The sequence below is a fragment of the Muntiacus reevesi genome, chromosome 16, assembly GCF_963930625.1.
Source record: "Muntiacus reevesi chromosome 16, mMunRee1.1, whole genome shotgun sequence".
In the NCBI taxonomy this organism is placed as follows: Eukaryota; Metazoa; Chordata; class Mammalia; order Artiodactyla; family Cervidae; genus Muntiacus; species Muntiacus reevesi.
Genome location: NC_089264.1, coordinates 34,352,711 through 34,377,076, shown reverse-complemented (window position 1 = coordinate 34,377,076; position 24,366 = coordinate 34,352,711). Strand labels below are relative to the sequence as shown.

The following is a 24,366-nucleotide window of genomic DNA, read 5'->3' as shown; positions in this document are numbered from 1 at the left end:
CCATGATCTTGAGTTTCAAGGTAACTTTTTCACTCTTTTCACTTTCATCAAGAGGGTCTTTAGTTCTTCTTCAATTTCTGCAATGAAGGTGGTGTCGTCTGCATATCTGAGGTTATTGATAATGCTCCCGGAAATCCTGATTCCAGCTTGTGCTTCATCCAGTCCAGCATTTCTCATGATGTACTCTGCATATAAGTTAAATAAGCAGGGTGACAGTATACAGCCTTGATGTACTCCTTTCCCGATATGGAACCAGTCTGTTGTTCCATGTCCAGTTCTAACTGTTGCCTCTTGACCTGCATACAGATTTCTCAGGAGGCAGCACAGGTGGTCTGGTCTGGTATTCCCATCTCTTGAAGAATTTTCCACAGTTTGTGGTGATCCACACAGTCAAAGGCTTTGGCATAGTCAATAAAGCAGAAGTAGATGTTTTTCTGGAATTCTCTTGCTTTTTTGATGATCCAACAGATGTTGGCAATTTGATCTCTGGTTCCTCTGCCTTTTCTAAATACAGCTTGAATATATGGAAGTTCATGGTTCATGTACTGTTGAAGCCTGGCTTTGAGAATTTTGAGCATCACTTTTCTAGCCTGTGAGATGAGTGCAATTGTGCAGTAGTTTGAGCATTCTTTGGCATTGCCTTTCTTTGGGATTGGAATGAAAACTGACCTTTGCCCATCCTGTGGCCACTGCTGAGTTTTCCAAATTTGCTGGCATATTGAGTGCAGCACTTTCACAGCATCATCTTTTAGGATTTTAATTAGCTCAACTGGAATTCCATCACTTCCACTAGCTTTGTAGTGATGCTTCCTAAGACCCACTTGACTTTGCATTCCAGGATGTCTGGCTCTAGGTGAGTGATCACACAATCATGGTTATCTGGGTCATGATGATCTTTTTTATATAGTTCTTCTGTGTATTCTTGCCACTTATTCTTAATATCTTCTGCTTTTGTTAGGTCCATACCATTTCTGTCCTTTATTGTGCCTATTTTTGTATGAAATGTTCCCTTGGTATCTCTAATTTTCGTGAAGAGATCTCTAGTCTTTCCCATTCTATTGTTTTCCTCTATTTCTTTGCACTCATCACTAAGGAAGGCTTTCTTATCTCTCCTTGCTATTCTTTGGAACTCTGCATTCAAATGGGTATATCTTTCCTTTTCTCCTTTGCCTTTCTCTTCTCTTCTTTTCACAGCTATTTGTAAGGACTCCTCAGACAACCATTTTGTCTTTTTACATTTCTTTTCTTGGGGATGGTTTTGATCACTGCCTCCTGTACAGTGTCATGAACCTCTGTCCATAGTTCTTCAGGCACTCTGTCTATCTGATCTAATCCCTTCAATCTATTTATCACTTCTACTGTATAATCATAAGGGATTTGATTTAGGTTGTACCTGAATGGTCTAGTGGTTTTCCCTACTTTCTTCAGTTAAAGTCTGAATTTGGCAATAAGGAGTTCATGATCTGAGCCACAGTTAGCTCCCAGTCTTATTTTTGCTGACTGTGTAGAGCTTCTCAGTCTTTGGCTGCAAAGAATATAATAAATCTGATTTTGTTATTGACCATCTGGTGATGTCCATGTGTAGAGTCTTCTCTTGCGTTGTTGGAAGAGGGTGTTTGCTATGACCAGTGTATTCTCTTGGCAAAACTCTGTTAGCCTTTGCCCTGCTTCATTCTGTACTCCAAGGCCATATCTGCCTGTTACTCCTGGTATCTCTTGACTTCCTACCCTTGCATTCCAGTCCCCTATAATGAAAGGCACATCTTTTTTGGGTGTTAATCCTAGAAGGTCTTGTAGGTCTTCATAGAACTGTTCAACTTCAGCTTCTTCAGCATTACTGGTTGGGGCATAGGCTTGGATTACTGTGATATTTTAATGGTTTGCCTTGGCAATGAACAGAGGTCATCCTGTTGCTTTTGATATTGCATCCAAGTACTGCAGTTTGGACTCTTTTGTTGATGGCTGCTACATTTCTTCTAAGGGATTCTTGCCCACAGTAGTAGATAGAATGGTCATCTGAGTTAAATTCACCCATTCCAGTTCATTTTTGTTCTCTGATTCCTAAAATGTCACTGTTCACTCTTGACATCTCCTGTTTGACCACTTCCAATTTGCCTTGATTCATGGACCTAATATTCCAGGTTCCATGCAATACTGCTCTTTACAGCATCAGACTTAACTTCAATCACCAGTCACATCCACAACCCGGTGGTGTTTTTGCTTTGACTCCAGGACTCACACAGGCCTGGGAAACAGACTCTTGGAGGGCACAAACAAAACCTTGTGTGCATCAGGACCCAGGAGAAAGGAGCAGTGACCCCACAAGAGACTGACCCAGACTTGCCTGTGAGTGTCCAGGAGTGCCCAGCAAAGGCGTGGGTTGGCGGTGGCCTGCTGCAGGGTCAGGGGCACTGAGTATAGCAGTGTGTGCATGGGGCCTTTTGAAGGAGGTCGCCATTATCTTCATCACCTCCACCATAGGTTGGCTTCAGGTTAAACAACAGGAGGGAACACAGCCCCACCCATCAACAGAAAAGTGGATTAAAGATTTACTGAGCATGGCTCCACCCAACAGAACAAGAACCAGTTTCCCCCTCAGTCAGTCTCTCCCATCAGGAAGCTTCCAAAAGCCTCTTATCCTTCTCATCAGAAGGCAGAGAATGAAAACCACATTCACAGAAAACTAACCAACCTGATCACATGACCACAGCCTTGTCTAACTCAATGAAACTGTGAGCCATGCTGTGTAGGGCCACCCAAGACGGACAGGTCATAGTGGAGAGTTATGACAAAACATGGTCCACTGGAGAAGAGAGAGCAAACCACAGCAGTATTCTTGCCTTGAGAACCCCATGAACAGTATGAAAAGGCAAAAAGATTGGACACTGAAAGATGAACTCCCTGGGTCGGCAGGTGCCCAATATGCTACTGGAGATCAGTGGAGAAATAACTCCAGGAAGAATGAAGAGACGGAGCCAAGACATGGAAATAACCTAAATGTCCTTCGACACAGGAATGTATAAAGATATGGTACATATATACAGTGGAATATTAGTCAACTATTAGGAAGAATGAAATAATGACATTTGCAGCAACGTGGATGGACTTAGTAGAGAGTGTCATCCTGAGTGAAGTAAGTCAGACAGAGAAGAAGAAATATCGTATGACGTCTATGTGGACTCTAAAAAGAAATGATAGAAATGAACTTACAAAACAGAGAGAGACTCATTAGAAAAGGAACTTACGGTTGCTGGGGGGAAGGAATAGTTAGGGAGTTTGGAAAGGTCATGTACACACTGCTATATTCAAAGTGGGTAACCACTAAGGACCTCTTGTATAGCAAATGGAACTCTGCTCAATGTTACGTGCCAGCCTGGATGCGGGGGTTGGGGGTGGGCAGGGGTTGAGGGAGAATGGATACATGTATTTGTATGGCTGAGTCCCTTTGCTGTTCACTACAACATTGCTAACTGGCTATACCCCAATACAAAATAAAAAATTTAAAGTTTGAAAAACTGAAAAACTAGGATAGCGGGAGAAAAAAGAGAAATTAGGTGTGTTTCAATATACTAACAATGAAATATCTGAAAAAGGATAAAAGAAAACAACCCCCTTCATCATAACATCAAAAACAATAAAATATTTAGGAATAAACTTAACCAGGGAGGTGAAAGATATGTACACTGTGAGACACACAACTTTGACCAAAAAAGAAAAAAAAGACAAACAAATGGAAAGATATCCTATGTTCATGATTCAGAAGAGTTAATATTGTTAAAAGTGTCCATATAACTCCAAGTCATCTATAGATTCAATGTGATCCCTCCCAAAGTCCCAATGGCATTTTTCACAGAAGTAGAAAAAACAATCCTAAAATTTGTATGGAACCAAAAAAGATCCCAAATAGTCAAAGCTATCATGAGAAAAAAAAGAATACATTGGAGGGATCACACTTCTTGTTTCAAATAATACTATTACAGCTAATAACTATTTCAAGCTATCCTACAAATCTATAGTAATTAACATAGCATCATAGTGGCATAAAAAAGGATAATCCTTTCATATATGGTTAACTAATATTTGACAGGGAGCCAAGAATATTCAATGAGGAAAGACTAGCCTCTTTAACAAAAGGTGTTGGTAGCACTGGATGGCCAAATGCATAATGAAATTGAACCCCTACCTTTTATTATTCACAAAAATTAATAAAGACTTAAACACAACACCTGAAACTAAAACTCCTAGAAGAAAACACAGAGAAAAGGCTTCTTGACATTGGTTTTTGTGATGATTTTGAGATATAACACCAAATTCATAGCAACAAAACTTGATCATTGTGATTATATCAAACTAAACAGCTTCTTCCCAGCAAAAGAAACAACAAATAAAAATGCAAACTATGAAATGGGAGGAAATATCTGCAAGTCATATATCTGATGAGTTAGTGTCCAAAATACATAAAGAACTCATCTGACTCAATAGGAAAAATAACCAAATAATCTGATTTAAAAAATAGGCAGAACTCAATAAATACATTTTCAAATAAGTCATACAAATGGCCAACAGGTACATGAAGAAGTACTCAACATTGCTAAACATTAGGGAAATGCAAATCAAAACCACAAGGAGATATCCATCTCAGGTTTGTTAAAGTGGCTGTTATCCAGAAGAATAGAGATAAGTGTTGGTGAAGATGTGGAAAAAAGCGAAGCCTTGAGCATTGTTGGTGGGAATGTAAATTGGTGTAGCCACTATGGGAAACATTATGAAGTTTCCTTAAAAAATTAAAAATAGAACTATCATGTGATCCACCAATCCCACTTGGGGGTACATATCCAAAGGGTAATATAACCAGGATCTTGAAGAGATGTCTGCACTCTCGTGTTCACTGCAGCATTATTTACAACAGCCCAGACATGGAAACAATGGGTCCATCAATGGATGAATGGAGAAAGAAATTGTGGTGTATATAAACAGTGGAGTGTTATTTATAAGAAAGAAGAAAATGTTGCTGTTTATAACAACATGGATGGACCTTGAAAGTATTATGCTAGGTGAAAGAAGTCAGAGAAAGACCAAATCTCACTTGTATGTAGAATCTAAAAAGCCTAACTCCTAGGAACAGGCACTGGCGAGTGAGGCAAAAGGGGACTTAGTCAAACTTCCAGTTATAAGACAAATACATTCTGGGAATCTAATGAACAGCATGGTGGTTATAGTTTATAATAGTGTACTATATACTTGCATGTTGCTAAGAGAGTAGATCTTGAACGTTCTAACTACAAAGAATGATAGTTATGTGACATGATGGAAGTGTTAGCTAATGCTATTATGATGGTGATTGTTTTACTATAAATTAGCTCTTCAAATCCACCTGTTGTACACCTTAAACTTATACAATGTCAATCATATCTCAATAAAACTGGAAAAAATAAAAAATAGCCAAATCATAGTTGACCAGGTGATGGAGAGAAAAGTGGAATGGAGGAGGACACACAACAGAATATCAAAACAGAGTTGAGGTACAACCCAATGAATAGAATGTTTTGTGTTAGGGTCAAGCATAGAAGAGAAAGCAAATAAAATTAAGGCTGACATGCAGGATTTTATCATTTCCTCTCAAAAAGAAATGTCAGTGTTTGCTGTCTCCGGTTTTCTTTGGCTCTTAAAAATGGAGCCAAGGAGATTTTAAACCAGTCGTCTAGAATATCTAAGGACATGATGCCCATGTTGCCTTTGTACTCCTTAGTTTGAGTTATGAGTCTTCTGGTTTGTGAATGTCTTCATTTTTAAGAGATGCCTTTCTGGAGCACTGGTAGGAGCCATTGGCAGTCTCCACCTGCAGACTTACCTTGGGGAACAGTATCTCACAAAGCTGAGGAGGCGCTGTGGTAAGGAAGACAGCAGGTCCTCGTGCCTTCAGAAAAGATGAAAACTCTCCTGTGGGTGAGATAAGGGAATTCTCCAGTTAGATGTGACACAAATGCTACCAGCACGCCTTTACAACCCAGGTCAAGAGAGACTGCTCAACCTCACTTGTGGAGCAAGAAACCAGGATATGCAACAGAACAGGAGCTGGAGGAGGTGTCCACCCGCTGTGGGAAGATTCTTTGCATCTGTATTAATAACACTCTCTCCCGTGGATTAGCTGATCCAGGCTTTGGCGCTTTATATCCTTCTAAAAGTAATGGAGTGTGTACCCCTGAGTTATGTGTGGCATGGAGAAAATTAGTTCAGACGTCAGCCTTTTTTTCTTCCAAGAGCGGCCAGATGCTTGGCAGAGTGCACAATCACATGATCTTTAGATCTTTTAAAGGCTGATTTTCTTGGGTCTAATCCTAGGGCAGCTGGATACAATCTCTAGGAACTATTGATTCAGCTCCCGATGGTGTTGAACTTCCTGAGAAATTAAGTAAGATCTAAAACACATACGCTTGTAAGATAAAGGCAAACACTAAAGCAGATTCGGAAACAACCCCAGTCCCTATGGTGTCCTAAGAGGCCGGAGCTCTTGAGAATGAAGGTCAAAAGCAAGTGCCAACTAGGTTCTGGCTTGTGGTCCCAGAGGAACCAGTCTGCCACTGCTAACGGCTTATTAAAAACCGGTCCCTTGACCCTTTTGTGCCTGGGTGCTCTTGTGCTCAGATTCTGGTGTAGCAGGCTCAAGGGCTCTCAAGTTCAAGTCTGGCAGTCTGTTCAGAGAGGAGACTTGGAGTTTCTGAATTTGAGTTAATGGGGGGCAGGGCTTCATTCAGTGAGAGTGGAAGGTCATTTGAACCCACAGCTTGCTCTGATGCTGGCCTGAGCTGGGGTACGCCCACTCCCCCCACCCCTAGCCTTCCACCCCGGGGCTGATGAAGGAATGGAAGACGACCCCAGGCCCTCTCCTAGTCTCAGCCTTGCTCATAGCCTTGGTGAAACTCATGTTGGTTAGGAGCTTGCCAAAATCGGAGCAACTCTCCTCCCTGGGGTATGCTTCGTTTTTAGTTATTTAAAAATACACCCTGATACAGAAATTTCAGGACACCAGCTGACCTAGAAATTATTCCAAGGTTATTCTGTCCCTTTCCTGCACAGGACACAGGCAGTGTCATCTCAGTTAATTCTTTTGACATGTCTGAGGAGATAGGGACCTCCCAAAGTGCCTTAGGGAGAAGTAGACTTAGAGGGGTTTGCCCTGCTCTGTGAGGGAAGGAATTTAGCAAGCATAGCAAGCAAAAGTCTCTTGGAGAAAGCTGCGTGCAGGTTTTGATGCAAATTGCTTGAGAAGAGTCAGAATTTTGCTTTCCCTGCCAAGGAATGGATCAGTGCTCACATAAAATCACTGGTTAGTACAGATTCATGCTTAAAGTGCTGGACGTGTGCTTCTGTTGCTGACTAAATACGAACGTGGGACCAGGGGGTGAGGAGGAGGTTGGTAGTGGGGAGAAAATACAATTCCTTCTTTGTAGTAATTAAAAATGTCTGTTTGGACTTCACAAAGAATCTTCGTCTTAATGCTAATGATAATAGCCCACCACCACCGTTTACTCAAGATTTACTGTGTGCTCATTTTATGTTCATCCAAGTAAATTCCCATAAAATAAGGAGGTACTACAATTAGTCCCATTTTCTTTTAAGGTAAAGAAACAGAGACAGGGCGGGTAAGGAAGGTGCCCAAGTTGCAGAGCTGGGCCATCTGTCTGCAGTCTGGACCTTACGCATCAGGCAGCATTTGGTCTCCATTGGGACTGTCGTGTGCCGTCTCTGTCAACTCAGGATTTTGAATTGATCGGAGCTGCTCATTCCTGCAAATACCCAGGATGCAGTCCGCACCCTCTACTTAATGCGCAGTCTTTGGCCCAGTAGCATTGCAGCACCTGGAAGCTTCAGAAAAATGAAGATTGCCAGCTCCTGCAGGGCTACTGTACTGAAGACCCCTGACCAATTTGAGAAGCCCTGCCTTCTGCTACCAGAGAGAAACATACCCTTCACTCTCTTGCTGTGTTCCCCCTTCCCCCTTCCTCTAATCTTGTCCAGGAATTTTAAGTTCTTTGAAAGTAAAATAAATCAAGGACCTACTATATAGCACATCCCATATCTTGTAATAAACTATATTGGAAAAGAATCTCAAAAAGTATGTGTGCATATATAGATATAAAACAGAATCACTTTGCTGTACACTTGAAACACTGTAAATCAACTATACTTCAATAAAAAAGGAATAGTTACAGAAAGATAACAATATCTCAGAATATCTTACCAAGAAATACTCACTGCTATAGAACCAGAAGCATGACAAGGGTTTCTCCACATCTTTAAATTGTTTTTGAGAAATTGAAGATTGAAACGTGGAAGAGTACGAGTTTCAGAATTCACAGTAACAAATAATAGATGCTCACAAAGGCCCAGCTGAGAAATGTAAGTCCTTAGGTCTTGGACTCGGTTCTTGCTGGGTTTGCATTGGGCCACGTTCTCCGGAAGATGCTGAACTCTTATATCCATCCTGTGGTACACGCCTTGTTGATGGAGAGGAAAAGTGAGAAGCAAGCTGTCAACAAACCCAGTTCCTGCCAAATCCCAATTGTCGGCCTGCCAGCCAGCATTCTAAAAACACGTTTGGGAATTTTGACTTTTGGCTTTTACTGAACATGAAACTCAGCTGTGTATTTATAGCCTTGATAAGCTGACCCAGCTTAGGGATAACCCTGATATATTTGTCTTACAAAATTCAGAGTTCATTTCTAGAGGAGGTAATAATGAGGCCATTGAGAAGCCTGATAAGGACTGTCCCTCTCCCCCAACTTACCCCTGTTGATCCCTGTCCTGAAATTCCCATTCAGGTTGCCCACAGTGCTACAAACGGACAGGATCAGGAGCGAAAACATTTCCAGTGGAGTCGGGCGAGGCAGAGTGGAGGACTGTCGGTTTTATAGCAGGCTGCAGAAGCTGGCATACTTGGACCAGCATCACTTTCTGGGCCCTCACAGGGTCCTCATCAAAATAGGATTTAAGAAAGTGGATGGTCGCTATATACTGCCTGCCACTTCGGTTTCAAAAAGCGAATTACTCAGGGTGAGATTTAATTGAGGCAGAATGCCATGCCATCACACCATCAGCAGTGCTGCACTCCAAAGTCAGACAGATCTCAGTTCAAATCCTGGCGTCAGTACTGTGACAAGGTCCTTACTCCCAGTCTTAATTAAAAAAAAAAAAAAAAAATCAGGTTTAGTATGTTTTGAATGTGTGCTTGAGTCACAGAGTATCTGTAACACATGCAGCCTAAAGGATACCTGGAGGCCTAACCTCCACTGACCGCCAGCTGCTCACCTCACACAACTGCAGAATGTTCTCCCGTGTCACCGTTTCCTGGCCTCGTTAGCTTCAGAGTAGTGAACGGCTCCTGTATTTGCCTGTGATGGCCTCCTAGACTTTGGAGATATACGTACATGATTTTTTTTTAGGTGTCTTTCTTTCTGCATCCCTTCAGCCCCCCTCCCACGGATTTGAAAGGCAGTTGAGCACACAGCACCAGCCCACTTTCCTCCCGACCATCACGGGCATGTCTTGCTTGTGCCGTTTGCTTCACCTTCCGGTGCCTCCCATGGAGGCAGAACAACGAATCTTTATCTTTAGTGGGCTTCGGAGGCGCTCAGGGGAGCAGCTTGATTCCTTTCTGAAGGGAAAGGTCACACCCCACAGGACGGTTCACTGTCAAAAAATTCAGAACACTCACAATTAAAAATATTTTATTTATGTTTATACAAAATACAGTCATGTACTTTAAAAATGTACATAACATCTTTTCTTTCAGTTTCCATTTTAAAAAAGGAACAATGGTAATTTCAAAGACTTTCTGTTTACATGTCATGTAAACATTGTTCTGGGCCCATGGTATTTACTAAGATTGTATCCACTCTTGGAGATTTTCATGATCATATAGATGCTTTCAGATTCAGAGTCAGATCTGCCAAACCGATTTCTTGAGCTGCGCATGTGATCAGATTGGCTGGATTCCAGGCAAAATGAGATCCTCTAGAGACATAGATGCAGTTTCATAGCAATATGAAGTTGTGTATGTACACATTTCATTTTGATACATATCCGTGTGGACCTGTTAATTGACCCCAGCATATCCACATACTTCTGTTATGAAGGATCATGGGGGAAGAGCATATATGCCCCCAAGGGCAGCGACCTCCACTCAGGAAAGTCACTAATGCCCCAGTGCAGTGGCTGACATTAGAACACCCATCTTTGGGGCTTGCTGAGTCAGCCACCCTGTGAAGAAGTGCCAGGATGCACAGGTTCAGTACCTACAGATTTGAAAATATGTTTAGCCTATCTTTTGACAAAAGGTACTCTTCAGTAGATTTTGAGGATCATATGGGAAAAACATATAAAGGAAGGGAATTAATCAAAGGAAAAGAAAGCACACTCTGGCTTCTGCTAAACCCATGGGTTTCCGAGGAAATACTACTTCAGCGTTTTAGTCCAGTTTGTCCCACCCTATTGGTTTAACAAATGGATACCATGAAAGAATATCACAGAGGTGTTGGTCTTGGTGCAGAAACCACCTCTCTTCTCCTCAAGAGAAAAATCCTCGGGAAGCAATGTGTCAGGAATACTTGTCTTGAGATCAAAGCCAATTTAGACTACAATCAGATTTTCACAAAGCAGTTAAGCGTTTATGGCATTCAGCTATAAATATACCACCAAAGGTAATAAAGTGTAAATGCTTAAAAAATATACCCTTAGGAAAGATGGTATCTTCATAATCAGGTTAAGAGCTCTTAAAAAATTAATCAACAAACTTTAAATTTTGACCTTTCTTGTAAACCTGTGATCAGTTCAGGAAAGAGGGTCCAATTATGTCTACTAAGAACTAGGCAGCTCCTGAAAGAACCAACTTAATTGGCACTGTGGCTGCCCTTCGATTCTGATAATAGACCTTAACAGTCACCTTATGAGGAATTCTAAGCTCAACCACGTTAATAGATGCCCAGCCCTCAGGGGGCTCCCAGATGGCTGGCCACAGTCCATGTTTATGACACAAGCGCAGCCCTGAAGCATTTGTCCTGGGCGAGAAACACCACACCTGGGAGCAGGCACACCCTCTCACAGGCTCTTCTGCCACAGGTGAGTGTTGCATCAGGGAGACAAAACACAAATCACACTGATGTCACAAACAGAGGCACTGCTCATCCCTGCCTTGCCACTGAATAATAATCATTGCACTTCAAATGGGCAACCAGAGCAAAGCAATCTAAATATTAGCTCACAATGAATTACAGCTAGCAAGTTAAAAAAAAAAATTAATTCTCCAGTTTGAAATGTGATTTCGCCTTTCAGGGAAATTTGACCTGAATCAGAGATTAGTGAGATGGTGCAGACTTTCTTGTACTGGCACGAGACACATTCTGCCTGCTGCGAAACACTTCACAGCCAGCCATTATCCTAAAGCTTGCACATACCTGTCTAAAAAGTAAGATCAACCCCAATGCTTCAAAGATGAAATGCAGTAATGATACCATAGCACATATAAACATCTGTTTCAAGGTTTATGCCAGACCAAAACACAATAAAAGCAAATGCCTGGAAAATTATAAGTCTCTGCTATTTCTAATTCTTAACAATCATTTATTCATGCTTTATTTTTACTTATCATTGTTATTAAATAACCCTTGACATTTATTTTGCTGGCACGTGTTAATGAATACACATATGCATTCTCGAGAGCAAAGGAAAACCTGCAGTCCAGTGTACTCCGTATGAAGCCAATTAAGACATAGCCTCTAGGGCCTTGAGACTCTAGGCTGCAGAAACCGTTGCTGTGGAAACAAATTTGCCCCAGCATTTCTGGCAGAGCCAGAACCTATTGACTAATGTGTCTTCAGATAGAATCTAGTAAAAACAGGTCTCCCCTCCCGTAATTTGGGCACCATTCTAGAAAGTATATTATAAACTACAAAGGAAAAGACGACATTGCATACACAATTTATTTTACTATAACTTGGTGTCTACTTTTATTCAATCATACAAATTTCAAAGGGGATTCCTGAATAAATCTTCTACTTAATTTACCTTTGGCAGAAACAACAGATTGCAAAACATTTTGTAACTTCTCATTTATATAGCCTTTTCTCTTTGAAAGTTTTGTAGCATATTAGTATTTTCAAAACAATACGTAGACAGATGTGCTTTGAAAGTTAACTGGTAATGATGTGATTTATAGTATAGCTTATTTGAGAGAGTAATTACTTAAAAAGGACAAACTAGACACGTATTTCTTTTAAAAAATACAATTTTTGGTCATGTGAATGATTCATGTTCAGATTTCAAAAATAGAAAACATCCTAAAGTGCATCATTTCATTTATAATATAATTCCTTGAAATTATAGCAATCTGCAATGTAAACAGTAGAGCAGAGAATACCAAACTAACTATATTGTAGGATTATGTACCGTCTTTAAGTGTGTGGATTAAACCAGGGTGCTTTCAACATACAGCTCGTGCTTCTAGATGATTAAAGAGCAAACCTAAAGGTATTTTCCCCCTACTCCTAACTTGAACAATTTTTAACCAACAGAGAGCCACTACCTCAGAATGGAAAATGCTGCTACAAACCTAATCTGACCAGTTTCTCAAGAACCCACTTTGGAAAGTGACAACTGATCAGGAAGACTTTTCTCCATTGTTATTATTATTAAAGAAAACAAAATGGTACTCTTTGCTGTCGTGTTCACTCTGCACCATTATCTTCAAAAGGCAGAGCCTGCTGAAACACCTTCTCTTGGCAACCAGTGACTGGTGGGCAGACACTGGTGCTCACCCTCCCAGAGCACAGAGGTGGGTTAGGATATACAGGCAGAACCAGAACTTATTTTCCTCACTGCAGACACAGAAGGTCAAAAAGTACCAACCCATCACCAGATAACATCAGCACACTGAAGTGATGGATGATTTGGTGTCTTAAATTCCCTGGTCCCTCCAAAATGTCTAATACAGATAGTTCTGCAACACTGTCTTTGAAGAAACTATAATTGTAACTGGCCACACACCATTCTTTTCTCTTTATACAGGATCTTGAAAACAGTGTGATTTAGGTTCTGCCTTGGGATGTGCTCTGAGGGCTATACTTATTCTTCAGTTAGAGAAGATTTTTAGTGCAGGTTCACTTAAAAAAAAATTAAACTCTGGTAAGTACACAGAAAGCTTAAAATACAGGCTCTTTCTCTCTCACGATCCTCTACACTTAAGCTAAGAATTAAGCAAGGCCCTTTTGTCTGGCTAGAGCCAAAACCAAACCAAATAGGCTGTTGGCCTTCCCCTTGCTTAAGTGTTTGATGATAAATTCAGAAGCTGATAAGTGTAGTCAATGTGCAGGAAAGAATTCTCTTCACTGTTGCCTAACTGAAAAATCAGCACGGATATTAACCACTTCTCTATCCCAGCTGTCCTCTGGGATGGTCCAGCCCTAGTCAGGGATCAGTTCTCCGTCATCTGAGGATGTCTCGAAGAAACACAACATCAGATAGAGGACTGCACTGCTATCCCAGGCAGGTGCAGCTTCCATCTTCCCGAGAGCTGAAGGAGAAGCAATTCACACAAGTGGGGAAAGGCGGGGCTCCGTGGAAAGGTCACAAGAGTGGCCAAGGCAGCAAACAGGGCTCCGATGCAGGTTCCCACCGGATGGGATCCGAAGAGAACACGAATGTGCACAGTAAGTTCGCTCTCCAGAGTGAAGTCCTGAGCTTGTTATTGTCACAGTTAGACAGAGAACGCTGTTTCTCAGCTATCCAAGGAAGAAGAGTGTACATCCTCTGTAGATGAGTGTGTCTTCATGTAGTGATTCATCGCTGCCAGTGTCAGCAAGCCTCCACTGCAGTGTGTGTGTGTGTGTCTGTGTGCACACAGGTGTGTGGAGATCTTGACTTTCCCTTGCAAAATTTCGGCATGGGGGTAGGTGGCCTCCTTCCACCTAGATGGTTTCCAAGGCAGGCAGTGGAAATGGGCTGATCCCCTGCAGGCAGGAGGGCGCAGGTCCAGCTCCAAGGCTGCCTTCCAGTTTCTGCCCAGCTGCTGTTGACCAGGGGAGGTGGGGAGGGGAGACGGGGGGACGTTCCCCCTGCGTTCCCCCACCCCCCCTGCTTGGATGGGGCTGGCTCCCTCACATGGACTTGGAATCAGTGTCTCTCTTGCTGATGAGCACCTCCAAGAGCCTCAGTTTTGCCTTAATATGCTTATACTCGTTGTATTCTTCAGTCATTGGAGTGCGGTCTTCCTTCTGGACGTTTCTAATGGAAACAAAGAGAAAAGGGGCTAATGATTAGGTGGTGTCTCTCCTAGAGGATACTGTTCATCGGGTGAGTTATCATCACCTGGAAATTTGCAGTTTATGGCCCCACAGCATCAGCATTGCCAAGCATCATTGGTATCAAGACTGGAGCTGGGCTAAGACAAGCAGTGAAAGACAGTGTCCCCAGATGGCACCAGAGTTTTACTCTGGCATCTTGAAGAAAGACAGGATGGACTAAGAAACATAGAAGCTCTGTTATGGCTACATATAAATTCACACTAAGAGTTTCCATACGCTGAAAGCCTTTATTTATATTTACTGCGTTCTCGTTTTTATATACTTAACCTAATAAACCATTCCATTTCTAATTGGTATACTCAATTTACAGGGTTTAAAAAAAATAGTTAATACTCCTACTTATTGTAAAAATCAGTCTTGGAATTCAGCAATTGGATCAGAGAATACTGATAAACCTTTAAAAGTTTACTGCGTAATTTTATATGTATACTTCTATATGCACAAGGACTATAATTGAGAGCTGATTACAGGGTGGGCACTGCGCTCGTGAATCTGTGATCTAATATTAACACGACCCGCAGGAGGCCCGGATGTGCGGCTGTCACCCACGTGCTCGGCCATTGTGTGGCGCTGCCCTATTTCCCTCTCACTTGGAAATGGACACGTCAAACGTTCAAGCACCAGGCTTCCTTGCCTTCTCATTCAAGAGCAAAAATGGGAAATGGGATAGCTTGGGGTTCATTTAATTTTGCTCAGTGAACTGATTTTATTCCTGTTCTGCCTGCTCAAGGAAGGATCCTGGATGGCTCCCAGGAGAGGGCAGGGAAGGGAAGGGGGTGTGTGACCCCAGCCCCAGACATGCCCTTTGAGAGGCTTCATTCGTGTCAGATATGAATCACACCCTGTGAAATCTGAAGTCCCTGATGGTTCTAAACTTGTATGATAGTTATTGATTCCCATCAGTTCTATTTTCTTAAAACGTGTGCAAGTTACATAATTAATTATAGGATGTCTGTGCATAATGCAATTATAAATACATGGGAAAAAATAAAACAGACAAACCAAAAATACACTTGGAAAGAAGACTGGAATGAAATAAATAAAAATGTTAATCCTCTTGTTTGTCTTTGGTGTTAGAATATTATTTTGGGACTTTCCCGATGGCTCAGTGGGTAAAGAATTTGCCTGCAACGCAGGAGACATAGAGACATAGGTTTGATCCCTGGTTCAGGACGATCCCTTGGAGAAGAAAATGGCAACCCATTCCAGTATTCTTGACTGGGAAATCCCATGGACAGAGAGGAGTTGCAAAGAGTGAAATTGCAAAAAATGACTGAGCAACATGGCATGCATGCATGCATGATTATTTTGAATTTTATTTTATCTACTTTTTAAAAAATATCCTACAATTAATGGGAAAAGGAAAAGCAGATATTTAGGTATAAAAATACACTGAAAAGTTATTACAGGACAGATCCGAGTCAGAAATCCTAAAATAAATTTATACCATAATTGAATCAACAGAAATATAGTAAATTTCAAATGTTAAAGTTAATTTTTATGGTATTTTTATTTTCTAATTCTTTTGAGAATTATGAAAGGGGACTTAAAGAGAAACTGTATTTATACTGTTTAAATAATTTAGATTAAAATAAAACATTTTCAAATGATAAACTCTACTCTAGTGTAAGAAGGAAACCCAATTCTCTGTTCTACCCTGTCTTCTGCTGTGACCTGAGTAAGACATTCTGTGTGTGGTCACTTGCAAACACAGAAGACTATCCCTCAGCATAAGGCTCTATGACGTTATAATGCTCTATAATGTTATCGTCATAGAGATAACATTACATCTTAAAACTCACTGGTACCCTATCAATCAGGCCGCCTTCCTGCTTCTGGTGTATTTCTCATGACTTGACAACTTTGCTTTTAAAATGAACTTAAAAGCCAGCAAGATCTAGAGTACCCCTTTTCCTTATTCCTCCTTCAAGTTTATTAAGGTTAAAAAAACAAAAACAGAAATCAAAACCAGGGCTGTCCACTAGAAACTTAGCTTTACTCTGCTCCTCTTAGATTAGAATTTGATGTGACAGGTTAGTTTTAGAAATGTCAGCTGAATCTGTATCAATACAGCCTTGGATATTATCCAAGGAGCACTTCCTCCTGAAGGACCACACACACTTCGCCATCTCACAGTAAGCCTCGAAGGAGCCCTGGGCACACAGCCAAGGGCCAGGTTACAGGAAGCAGGGAGGGGGGTTCCCAGGTGGGAGGCTTTGCGCAGATGTGACAGAGCAAAAAGAGGGCTGCGTGTGAGGAGGAGGAGGGGAAGAAAAACATGCCCTGACCTTCCATTTTGTCTGAAAAAATTGTCTTCAAAATCACGAAGTTTCTTTCGAATCCTTTTCTTTTCTTCTCTCATTTCCTGAAGGTGTTCCAAGAGTTCTGGTCTAAGAGGGGCAGAAAAATTTCAAGAAAATTGAGTTAAATCTGAATTGTTATAAATGTAGTGATTGTGCAAGTAGATGGGGGTTGTAGAGAATGGGAAAAGCATAGAAACTCAGAACTGTTGAGGGAGCTCCGGGTCACAGAAATGGATGCCGAGGCTTCTGCTTCGGCAGAAATTCTTCAGGCTTGTGAAATCCCAGGGCACTCTGTTCTGTTTTGCTTTGAAAGAAAGAAATGCCAGCAGTGTGTATTAAATGGTGAGCGGAGACACACAGAAACACACAACGCCCTTACAAGAGACCTTTCCATTGTTTAAGCAAGATCTCAGGTGCTCCCTCAGATAACATGGGATGAAGCTTCTAAAAACAATGAGCCAGGAGTTAAATAAATAAACAAACTCTGTTTTATGCACAGAGATACACCCTAGGCAAGTCATTTATGTTTTGCCATTAAGTACAAAGGGTAAAATAGTATTTCAGAAAATTATTTTGATCACAACATTCTAATAACACCACCAAAACACATACATTGAAGCAGCATGGAGATTTGAAAGTCCAGTGTCCTGGCTGCATTTTGATGGTATTTTATCATCCATTGGGGAAATAAAGCCATCAGCGTCATCTTCAAATTGGTCCAGAAAGCAACGTGCGCTGAAATCGGTTTTCAGGGTGACCATGAAGTCTGGCTTTGTGTAGTTATCGTCTTCTGAACCCTCCTCTTCTTCCTGGAGATACACAGCAACCCTAATAAAAACCTGTTACTTTTTTAGGCCCTCTTTCATTACTAGTATCATTTCATAGTCATTTAATTATCCAGACCCCATACAGTTTCTTCTACGTGTCTATGTTTAGCAACACATATGCACATGATGGATATGTTATTGAATGTCTATATATACACAGAAAATAAGACAAACACTAAACACAGCTACTCAAGAGGGGAAAAAAACTATAAAAAATTACTATACAGTACAATTAACAGTTGTCAAGGCCGAGGGTAGGAAGGAAAAAAAGTCATCAGAATTTATACTCAAAATCAAATGAAGCAAATGAATCTAAAAATTCTCAGCATTGTGACAATAACATAATAAAATTCACCACCAGAGATCAGTGCTTTAAAGATTTCACTACTTAAGTGTCTCAGAATTATTTTTATTAAGCTATGAAGAATTTCAGAAATTCAACAATACATCCTTTCTATATAAAAGGTGAGGTTATGAAATATTTGTGGTTGCTTGATCAACAAAATTTTAGGAAACTTTTGAGAAGACCAAAACATTTATCTTTACATTACTGGACTATGAAACATTTCTTTTTCAAAGAATTTCTAAGGGCCACAGCTGTATTTTTCAGCATCCATGACTCTAAGAAAGATGTGATATTCTCTACCTAGATAAAAATGTGGTTAGAAAAATAATGAGGTCAAATGACAATATGTCGGTGTCAGTTTAAAGCTATGTGAGTCTAAGAAATGATGTCAGAGTCTGAAAGAAAGAACTTAAAGGAAAGAATTCACTGTCAAAATGTACAGTCAGACCAAAAAAGCATATCCTAATATCTTGAGAAATTGAAAAAAATGGTTAGGCATTCAGCTACATGAACAACAGGATCATAGCATCAGTAAACTGAGTGGCTTCAGGCCCAGGGCAGCCAATGGCTGTCAGGAGGAGCCATTCACCGCTCGTGGCAAAGTGTGTGAGCTGATTCTCTTACCACAGAGTTTGGTATGTTTATGGTGGTGCCTCTGAAGTCATGTGAATGAATAAGCAAATGGGCAAAAGAAAAGGACTACTAAACAGCTACAGTGAAACTACTGTTATGAAGACACGAAGGTAAAGTTGGCAAAAACTAGGTGGCCTTCCTAGATTCTTTCTGCTGTCACTTCGAATCTTCAGTCTCTTTTCTTGATCTATGGAAGTAAAAGCTTCATTATTCGTTTTTAAAAATTAAAATCATTCTAAAATTTACAGGGTAAAAGTGGCTTTTCCATTAATAGTTGAAGTGTTTCTCTTTTTTTTAAGGAAGTGGCAGGTCCACGCTACACCGTTTTTATAACAATTGAGATAATCATGTAGGGTACCTGGCCAGGTACATCTGGCAAATGGACAGTGTCATTAGCCTCTTTCCCCTCCGTTCCCTGGCGGGGAGGGAAATCGGGTGGAATCTGGGATTGTTCACTGCTATTCCCAGAACTCAGCCAATGTCTGCCTATATTAGGTGTTCAATAAATGCCTGTTATTTCAGTAATTCAGCTTTAAAAGAGAAATATAAATTTCTATTCAGAGTGTATTAGGGAATTCCTTGGCAGTCCAGTGGTTAAGATTTTGCCTTCCTGTGCAGGGCGTGCGGGTTCGATCCCTGGTCAGAGAGCTAAGGTCCCACCATCCCTTGTGGCCAAGAAACCAAAAAAAAAAAAAAAAAAAGAAGCAAGATTGTAACAAATTCAATAAAGACTTTAAAAATGGTCCACATTAAAAAAGTCTTTTAAACCAAGAGTATACAAAAGCCTGTGTGTGTGTGTGTGTGTGTGTGTGTGTGTGTTCTGTGTGTTAGTTGCTCAGTCGTGTCTGACTGTGTGTGTGTGTGTGTGTGTGTTCTGTGTACTAGTTGCTCAGTCGTGTCTGACTCTTTGTGTGTGTGTGTGTGTTCTGTGTGTTAGTTGCTCAGTCGTGTCTGACTCTTTGTGTGTGTGTGTGTGTGTGTGTTCTGTGTGTTAGTTGTTCGGTCGTGTCTGACTCTTTGCGACCCTACAGACTGTAGCCCACCAGGCTTCTCTGTCTATGGAATTCTCCAGGCACGATACTGGAGTGGATTGCCATTCCCTTCTCCAGAGGAACTTCCCAACCCAGGGATCGAACCGTGGTCTCCTGCATTGCCTGAGACAGATAAGAAATGGAGTCAGGGGTCCCAGCTTTATCAATCAGATCCCAAGGTCCTGAGAGAACTCAACAGAGGGAAACTATATCCTGCACAGAAGACAGAATCAATGTTTTCGGAGACAAAGCTACACAAAGCTATTCTCAGTAAGCTGTGGAAAACACAGGAAAAAAACAGCAAAACGGATCTTCAGATTATAAGACCATCAGGTTGCTGTGGAAACTGTAGATTCTAGAAGGTATCAACATCTAGATAACACATGAGCAACTGAAAAAGAGTCAGTGATCAACAGTGACTAACACTGGTTTCTTGAACACAAATCAGGAAAGCTAGCCATTTTTCCTTTTCTGATAGGATTGGCAGGATATCTGGATTTCCGTAAAGAATGAGGAACAATGATTATGAAAGGAAAGCTGACTATGAATATTTATGCAGAGTGCCGCTGCAGTGTGGATGTGAATTTGCAGGGAAGCCTCAAGCAGGGAGGCTTTACCTGACCCAGCCTTTTCAGTATTTATCAACCACTTGAATATGGCACCAAAGATAGTCACTAAATGTGTAGATGATGCAGTGGGTAAGTGTGTTGGAATATAAAACCTAGATGTAATCTATTTCATAAGGCTGGGATAGAAGAACAAAATGTCAGAAATTGGAAAAAAGTCAAGGTCCTATAATTAGATTACAAAATAAAAAATCCAGACACATGGACACTAAGCAATCCTTGGAAAAGGAAGCTGGGCGTTACATAAATCAACATTGAGATGGGGCCACAAGCCATGGTTTTCAACTGGGAGCAGGTTTGCTTCCCATGGGACCTTTGGCAAAGTCTGGAGGCATTTTTGGTTGTCAAACAGGGGTGGGGGAGGCCAGACCCCCCCCAACCAAGAGTTATCTGGGACAAATGTTTACAGTACTGAGGTTGAGACACCCTGCCCTAGAAAGACTAAGATGAACTCATGGCACGCTGACAGTCACGTAGGCATAGACTTGGAGAACTAAAGAGCCTTAGTCATCTAGATCAAGGTCAGGGTTAGTCCTTGGTCCACTGTCCTGCTAAACCACTAGAATAATATTCAGTTCTGGGTATCAGTTTTTAAGAGGGATATAGATAGACTGGTGTGTGTGCGTAGAGAGCAGAGCCACAGGACTGTGGGAATGTCTGGAGCCCAGATCACACGAGAAAGAGTAAGAAGAACCTAGAGGAAGAGTGTTCACAGGGTGTGGGTGGGAGTGAGCAGGGCAGGTGGCTGTAAATATGGAAGTGCTCTCAAGGAAGAAGCTGTATGCTTAGCCCACATTGCTCCAGAGGTAAAACTAAGCCCCTAAGGAGAAAGTCACACAGTAATAATTATTTTCATTAATTATGACGTTTTACAGTTATTAAACTTATACACTCTAAAATTACATATTGTATAATTACTATATTGTTTTTGATCTTTTAAAAAATGGTAGTTATAAAAACTATTAAGTTTTTAGCTATTTCACACACAGCTGGTGTCTTCCCATAAGCATTTAAAACCAGGGACAGTTTTCAAACAGTTTAAATAAATCTCTGCACATACAAACACCAAATTCTAAAATGTATCAGAACTGCTGAGAATTAATACAATCCAAATTCAGGCTGATAAACATAGCCAACTGGGACAAAATGAACTAAAGGACAACACTATTTTCAAGAGCAATGTAATCATTGCAAAATTATCTGAAATTTTGACCATCATGAGGGCCAGTAAAAGAGCTACGGCCAAAACATACTTGTGAAAAAAATAAGCTAAAGGATAAGATTTGGAAGGACATCCTCTTTTAAAAAGAGCTTAATTCATTTATCTACCATTTGTTTTATGAGGTAATTATTAAGTGTCATATTTTGAATGTGTTAAAGAACACATTTTTATCTAGGAGCAGTTTAGCTCAAGCTTCTAAGAGAAATATGCTGGTTTTCACGCACACAATCACCCACATTTTTTCAATTATGGTGATTTAATTCTTGTGTGAAATGATCAGCTAGACAAAATTTGTCTTATTTCATTAACATCAAGTCTTATTGTGAGAAAATGGCTCTAATTTTGAAGATACAATGGAGCAAATTTGCCTAAATTTCACATTTACAGAATTTTTTATAAATAAGTTCTGTTAAAAAGAATATGGATAGGGAGCACAATCATTGTCTAACACCTTAAAGTGAGGGCTATGAGGTAGTTAAGACCCCTGAGAGGTAAGAAGAGAAAGAGAGTGAAGAGAAGAGATGGCTTTGTAGCTTCTGGTTCCCTACCTCAAATACAGTGGAAGAATCAGGCAAGAAAATGGAGTGGTTCTCATGGGAACAATGCCCCCACATTTTGAAATAATTCTAAGTTCATTAAATAAATGACACCCCAGGATTGAGGTTGTCACTGAAATATGACAAAAGTGAAACTCTTAAAACTCACTTCTGCTTGGTGTTTTACTCCCCCTTCTGACTTAACTGCTAAAAAACAATCACTGATTTTTAAAAAATCTTTGTCTTTTCATCTCTAGAGCCCTGCGTATGGCAGACAGTGTGTGCAATTGTCTAAAAACAAAAATATTCAAGAGGTTGATTCTAGTCCAGGCCAGTTAGATCTCTACAATTCTCTGGACACAGAGGGTACCCCCATTCTAGCAAAAAGTAGCCACTGAGGACAAGGTTTATCTGTATACAATCCATGATTACTGCTGGGGAAAAGATTAGAGCGTATATTCTAGTTGACTGCTTGTCACAGGCCTACATTCACAGATCAAGAACAGATTATGAAATCTGCACCAAGGACGAAATGTGCCAGGGGGAAGGCAAGAGGGAGGAGAGTGGATAAAACTATACCCGCAAATCTGTCAAAGAATATTAAGCTTTTTATCTCAAAAATCATTATTTTTTATGATAATGCTACATATATTGCCTCTGTTAATTTTGCTTTTTCTATAAATTCAGTAAATGAGATTTTTTTAAAAGAAAGCTATCCAATGAGTTATTTTGACAAAATTTCAGAGTACAGAAAATCCATTCCTCAGAGGGGAAACAAAACCAAAAACACCGTAAAACAAGACAGATCCCCACAAGCAAAGTAAAAAGCAAACAAACAGCAACGTACGAAACAGTGAGGGAATGAAATGAAACGAAGGAGATCAGCTGGCCTATAACATAAATTAAAGAGGATTGTTTGAAGTTGGTTAGAAGTAGCTACTGAATTTTAGGGGAGGTTCAGGAATCCGTCACCAGGGGGCGCAATCACAGCGCCTTTCCTTCCCCGGGAGGGACGTGGGGGGGATACACTGGTGCAGGTGTAGCACGTGGTTAGCAGCTGGAGGTCTTCACCTTTATCTCCTTGAAGAAGGAAGCAGTTTCGCCCTCGATAATTGGTTGCAGCAAAGGGCTTCTCCGCTTGCTGGAGGGGGAACCCTGCGACAGGTGTTAATAGGCAGGTTACATGGCAGAAAACCAGAAACAAACCAAAGTTCTTGTCCAACTGGCTGCTGCACTTCAGAGCCTGCCCACCCACCCCACCAACCAGAGGCCACACAGGAGCAAGGATGGCACACGAGTATGTTAACCAAACACACAGAAAAACTCCTGCCTCCTCCCTCTTTCCTACTGGTCACCATAGCCTCCAGAACAACTAATAATAATGCATGCTCATCAAGTGATGCAAAAGGTTACAGACAGAGGCTGTATATTCACCCTATTTCAGGCCACTGAGGGCTCCTGACTGGGGAAGGAAAAGGGTTCCTTAACTTTAATCCTTTTGTTGGTTAGTTTACTGATTTATTCTGCAGGAAATTTCTAGAAAGGTAGCATTCTCCAAACACACCTGACTGAGGTCCCTGAACCCTCTTCTGTTTGTCTGAACAAATACACTGTTAAAAGACATACAAGGACCACATCTTGGGCCTAGAAATAAACAAGATATAAAGCAGAAATAGAAGAGCAGCAGCCAAAAAGAATATGCATTTCAGCAACAACATAAAAGCGAGGCTGTGTCTGCTGGCTAGAAAGTCTAAAGGCCAACAGAGGAAGCCCCCAGGGTCCTGGGAGATAAGAGGACTGGAACAGAGGCAGAGGTCCCCCACGAGATGGACAGGGCAGGACCACTACCCCCGCCAGCTGGGCCGGCATCGGGGATGGGGCAAGCTGGCCAGTGCGCGAAAGGCTTTATCCTAAACTGAGGGCCAGTCGCTGCTCCCTCCTCTTGACAAAATCCCAATTCAGAGGCCAAAAGCAGTGAAGTCCAAGGATGGAGGCCACTGAACATGGTTCACAGCGGCTAGCTGCTCTCCCTTTTCTTTGCCTCACTCTTTCCTACATCTCCAAGAAGAAGCGGTTCCCTCTCTTGAGTTCCTTAGAGGATTTCTCCCTGGGTATGCTCCAGCAGGGCGGATCTCCGTCTTGGAGGCAGAGCGAAGAACACTAACCAGGCCCCTAAGGCCAGAGAGGGACTCTGGGTGCAGCGGCCCCTGGGGGAGCACAGCCATTTCCCGATGCTCTGTCTCTAAGGAAAGCGTGGGGGAGCTGACCCAGCGCACGTCAGATGAAGTGGACGGCCACAGCTTGTGGGATTCTGTCAGCTTCAGATTTGCTCATTCTTGGCAAACGTCACCTCAGAAGTCTCCGATAAATTTTTCATCCCTCAAGTTTAGGGGCCACTGATACTAATGGCAGGTTCAACTACGAAAGACTGTTATTTCGTGAGAAGGCAAGTTAGTGCCCGAATAATATAGCCAGGCAGTCAGCA

General features: G+C 41.3%; 1 protein-coding gene across 8 annotated transcripts in view; it reads right to left on the bottom strand.

Annotated features, from left to right (window-relative positions):
• Positions 1-9,711: 9,711 nt before the first annotated feature.
• The window catches only part of FAM13A (family with sequence similarity 13 member A), a 298,485-nt gene continuing 283,830 nt past the window's right edge, over positions 9,712-24,366 (bottom strand). For 7 of the 8 annotated variants that reach the window (XM_065907137.1, XM_065907138.1, XM_065907139.1 and 4 more), the window contains 4 exons: positions 22,953-23,036; positions 17,273-17,469; positions 16,646-16,747; positions 9,712-14,277 (listed from right to left, as the gene is read on the bottom strand). In XM_065907137.1, coding sequence (XP_065763209.1) covers positions 14,151-14,277; positions 16,646-16,747; positions 17,273-17,469; positions 22,953-23,036 — 510 coding nt within the window. In that variant the 3' untranslated portion in view covers positions 9,712-14,150. The remainder of the gene's footprint in view (positions 14,278-16,645; positions 16,748-17,272; positions 17,470-22,952; positions 23,037-24,366) is intronic. The other variant, XM_065907141.1, reaches the window with a different exon arrangement.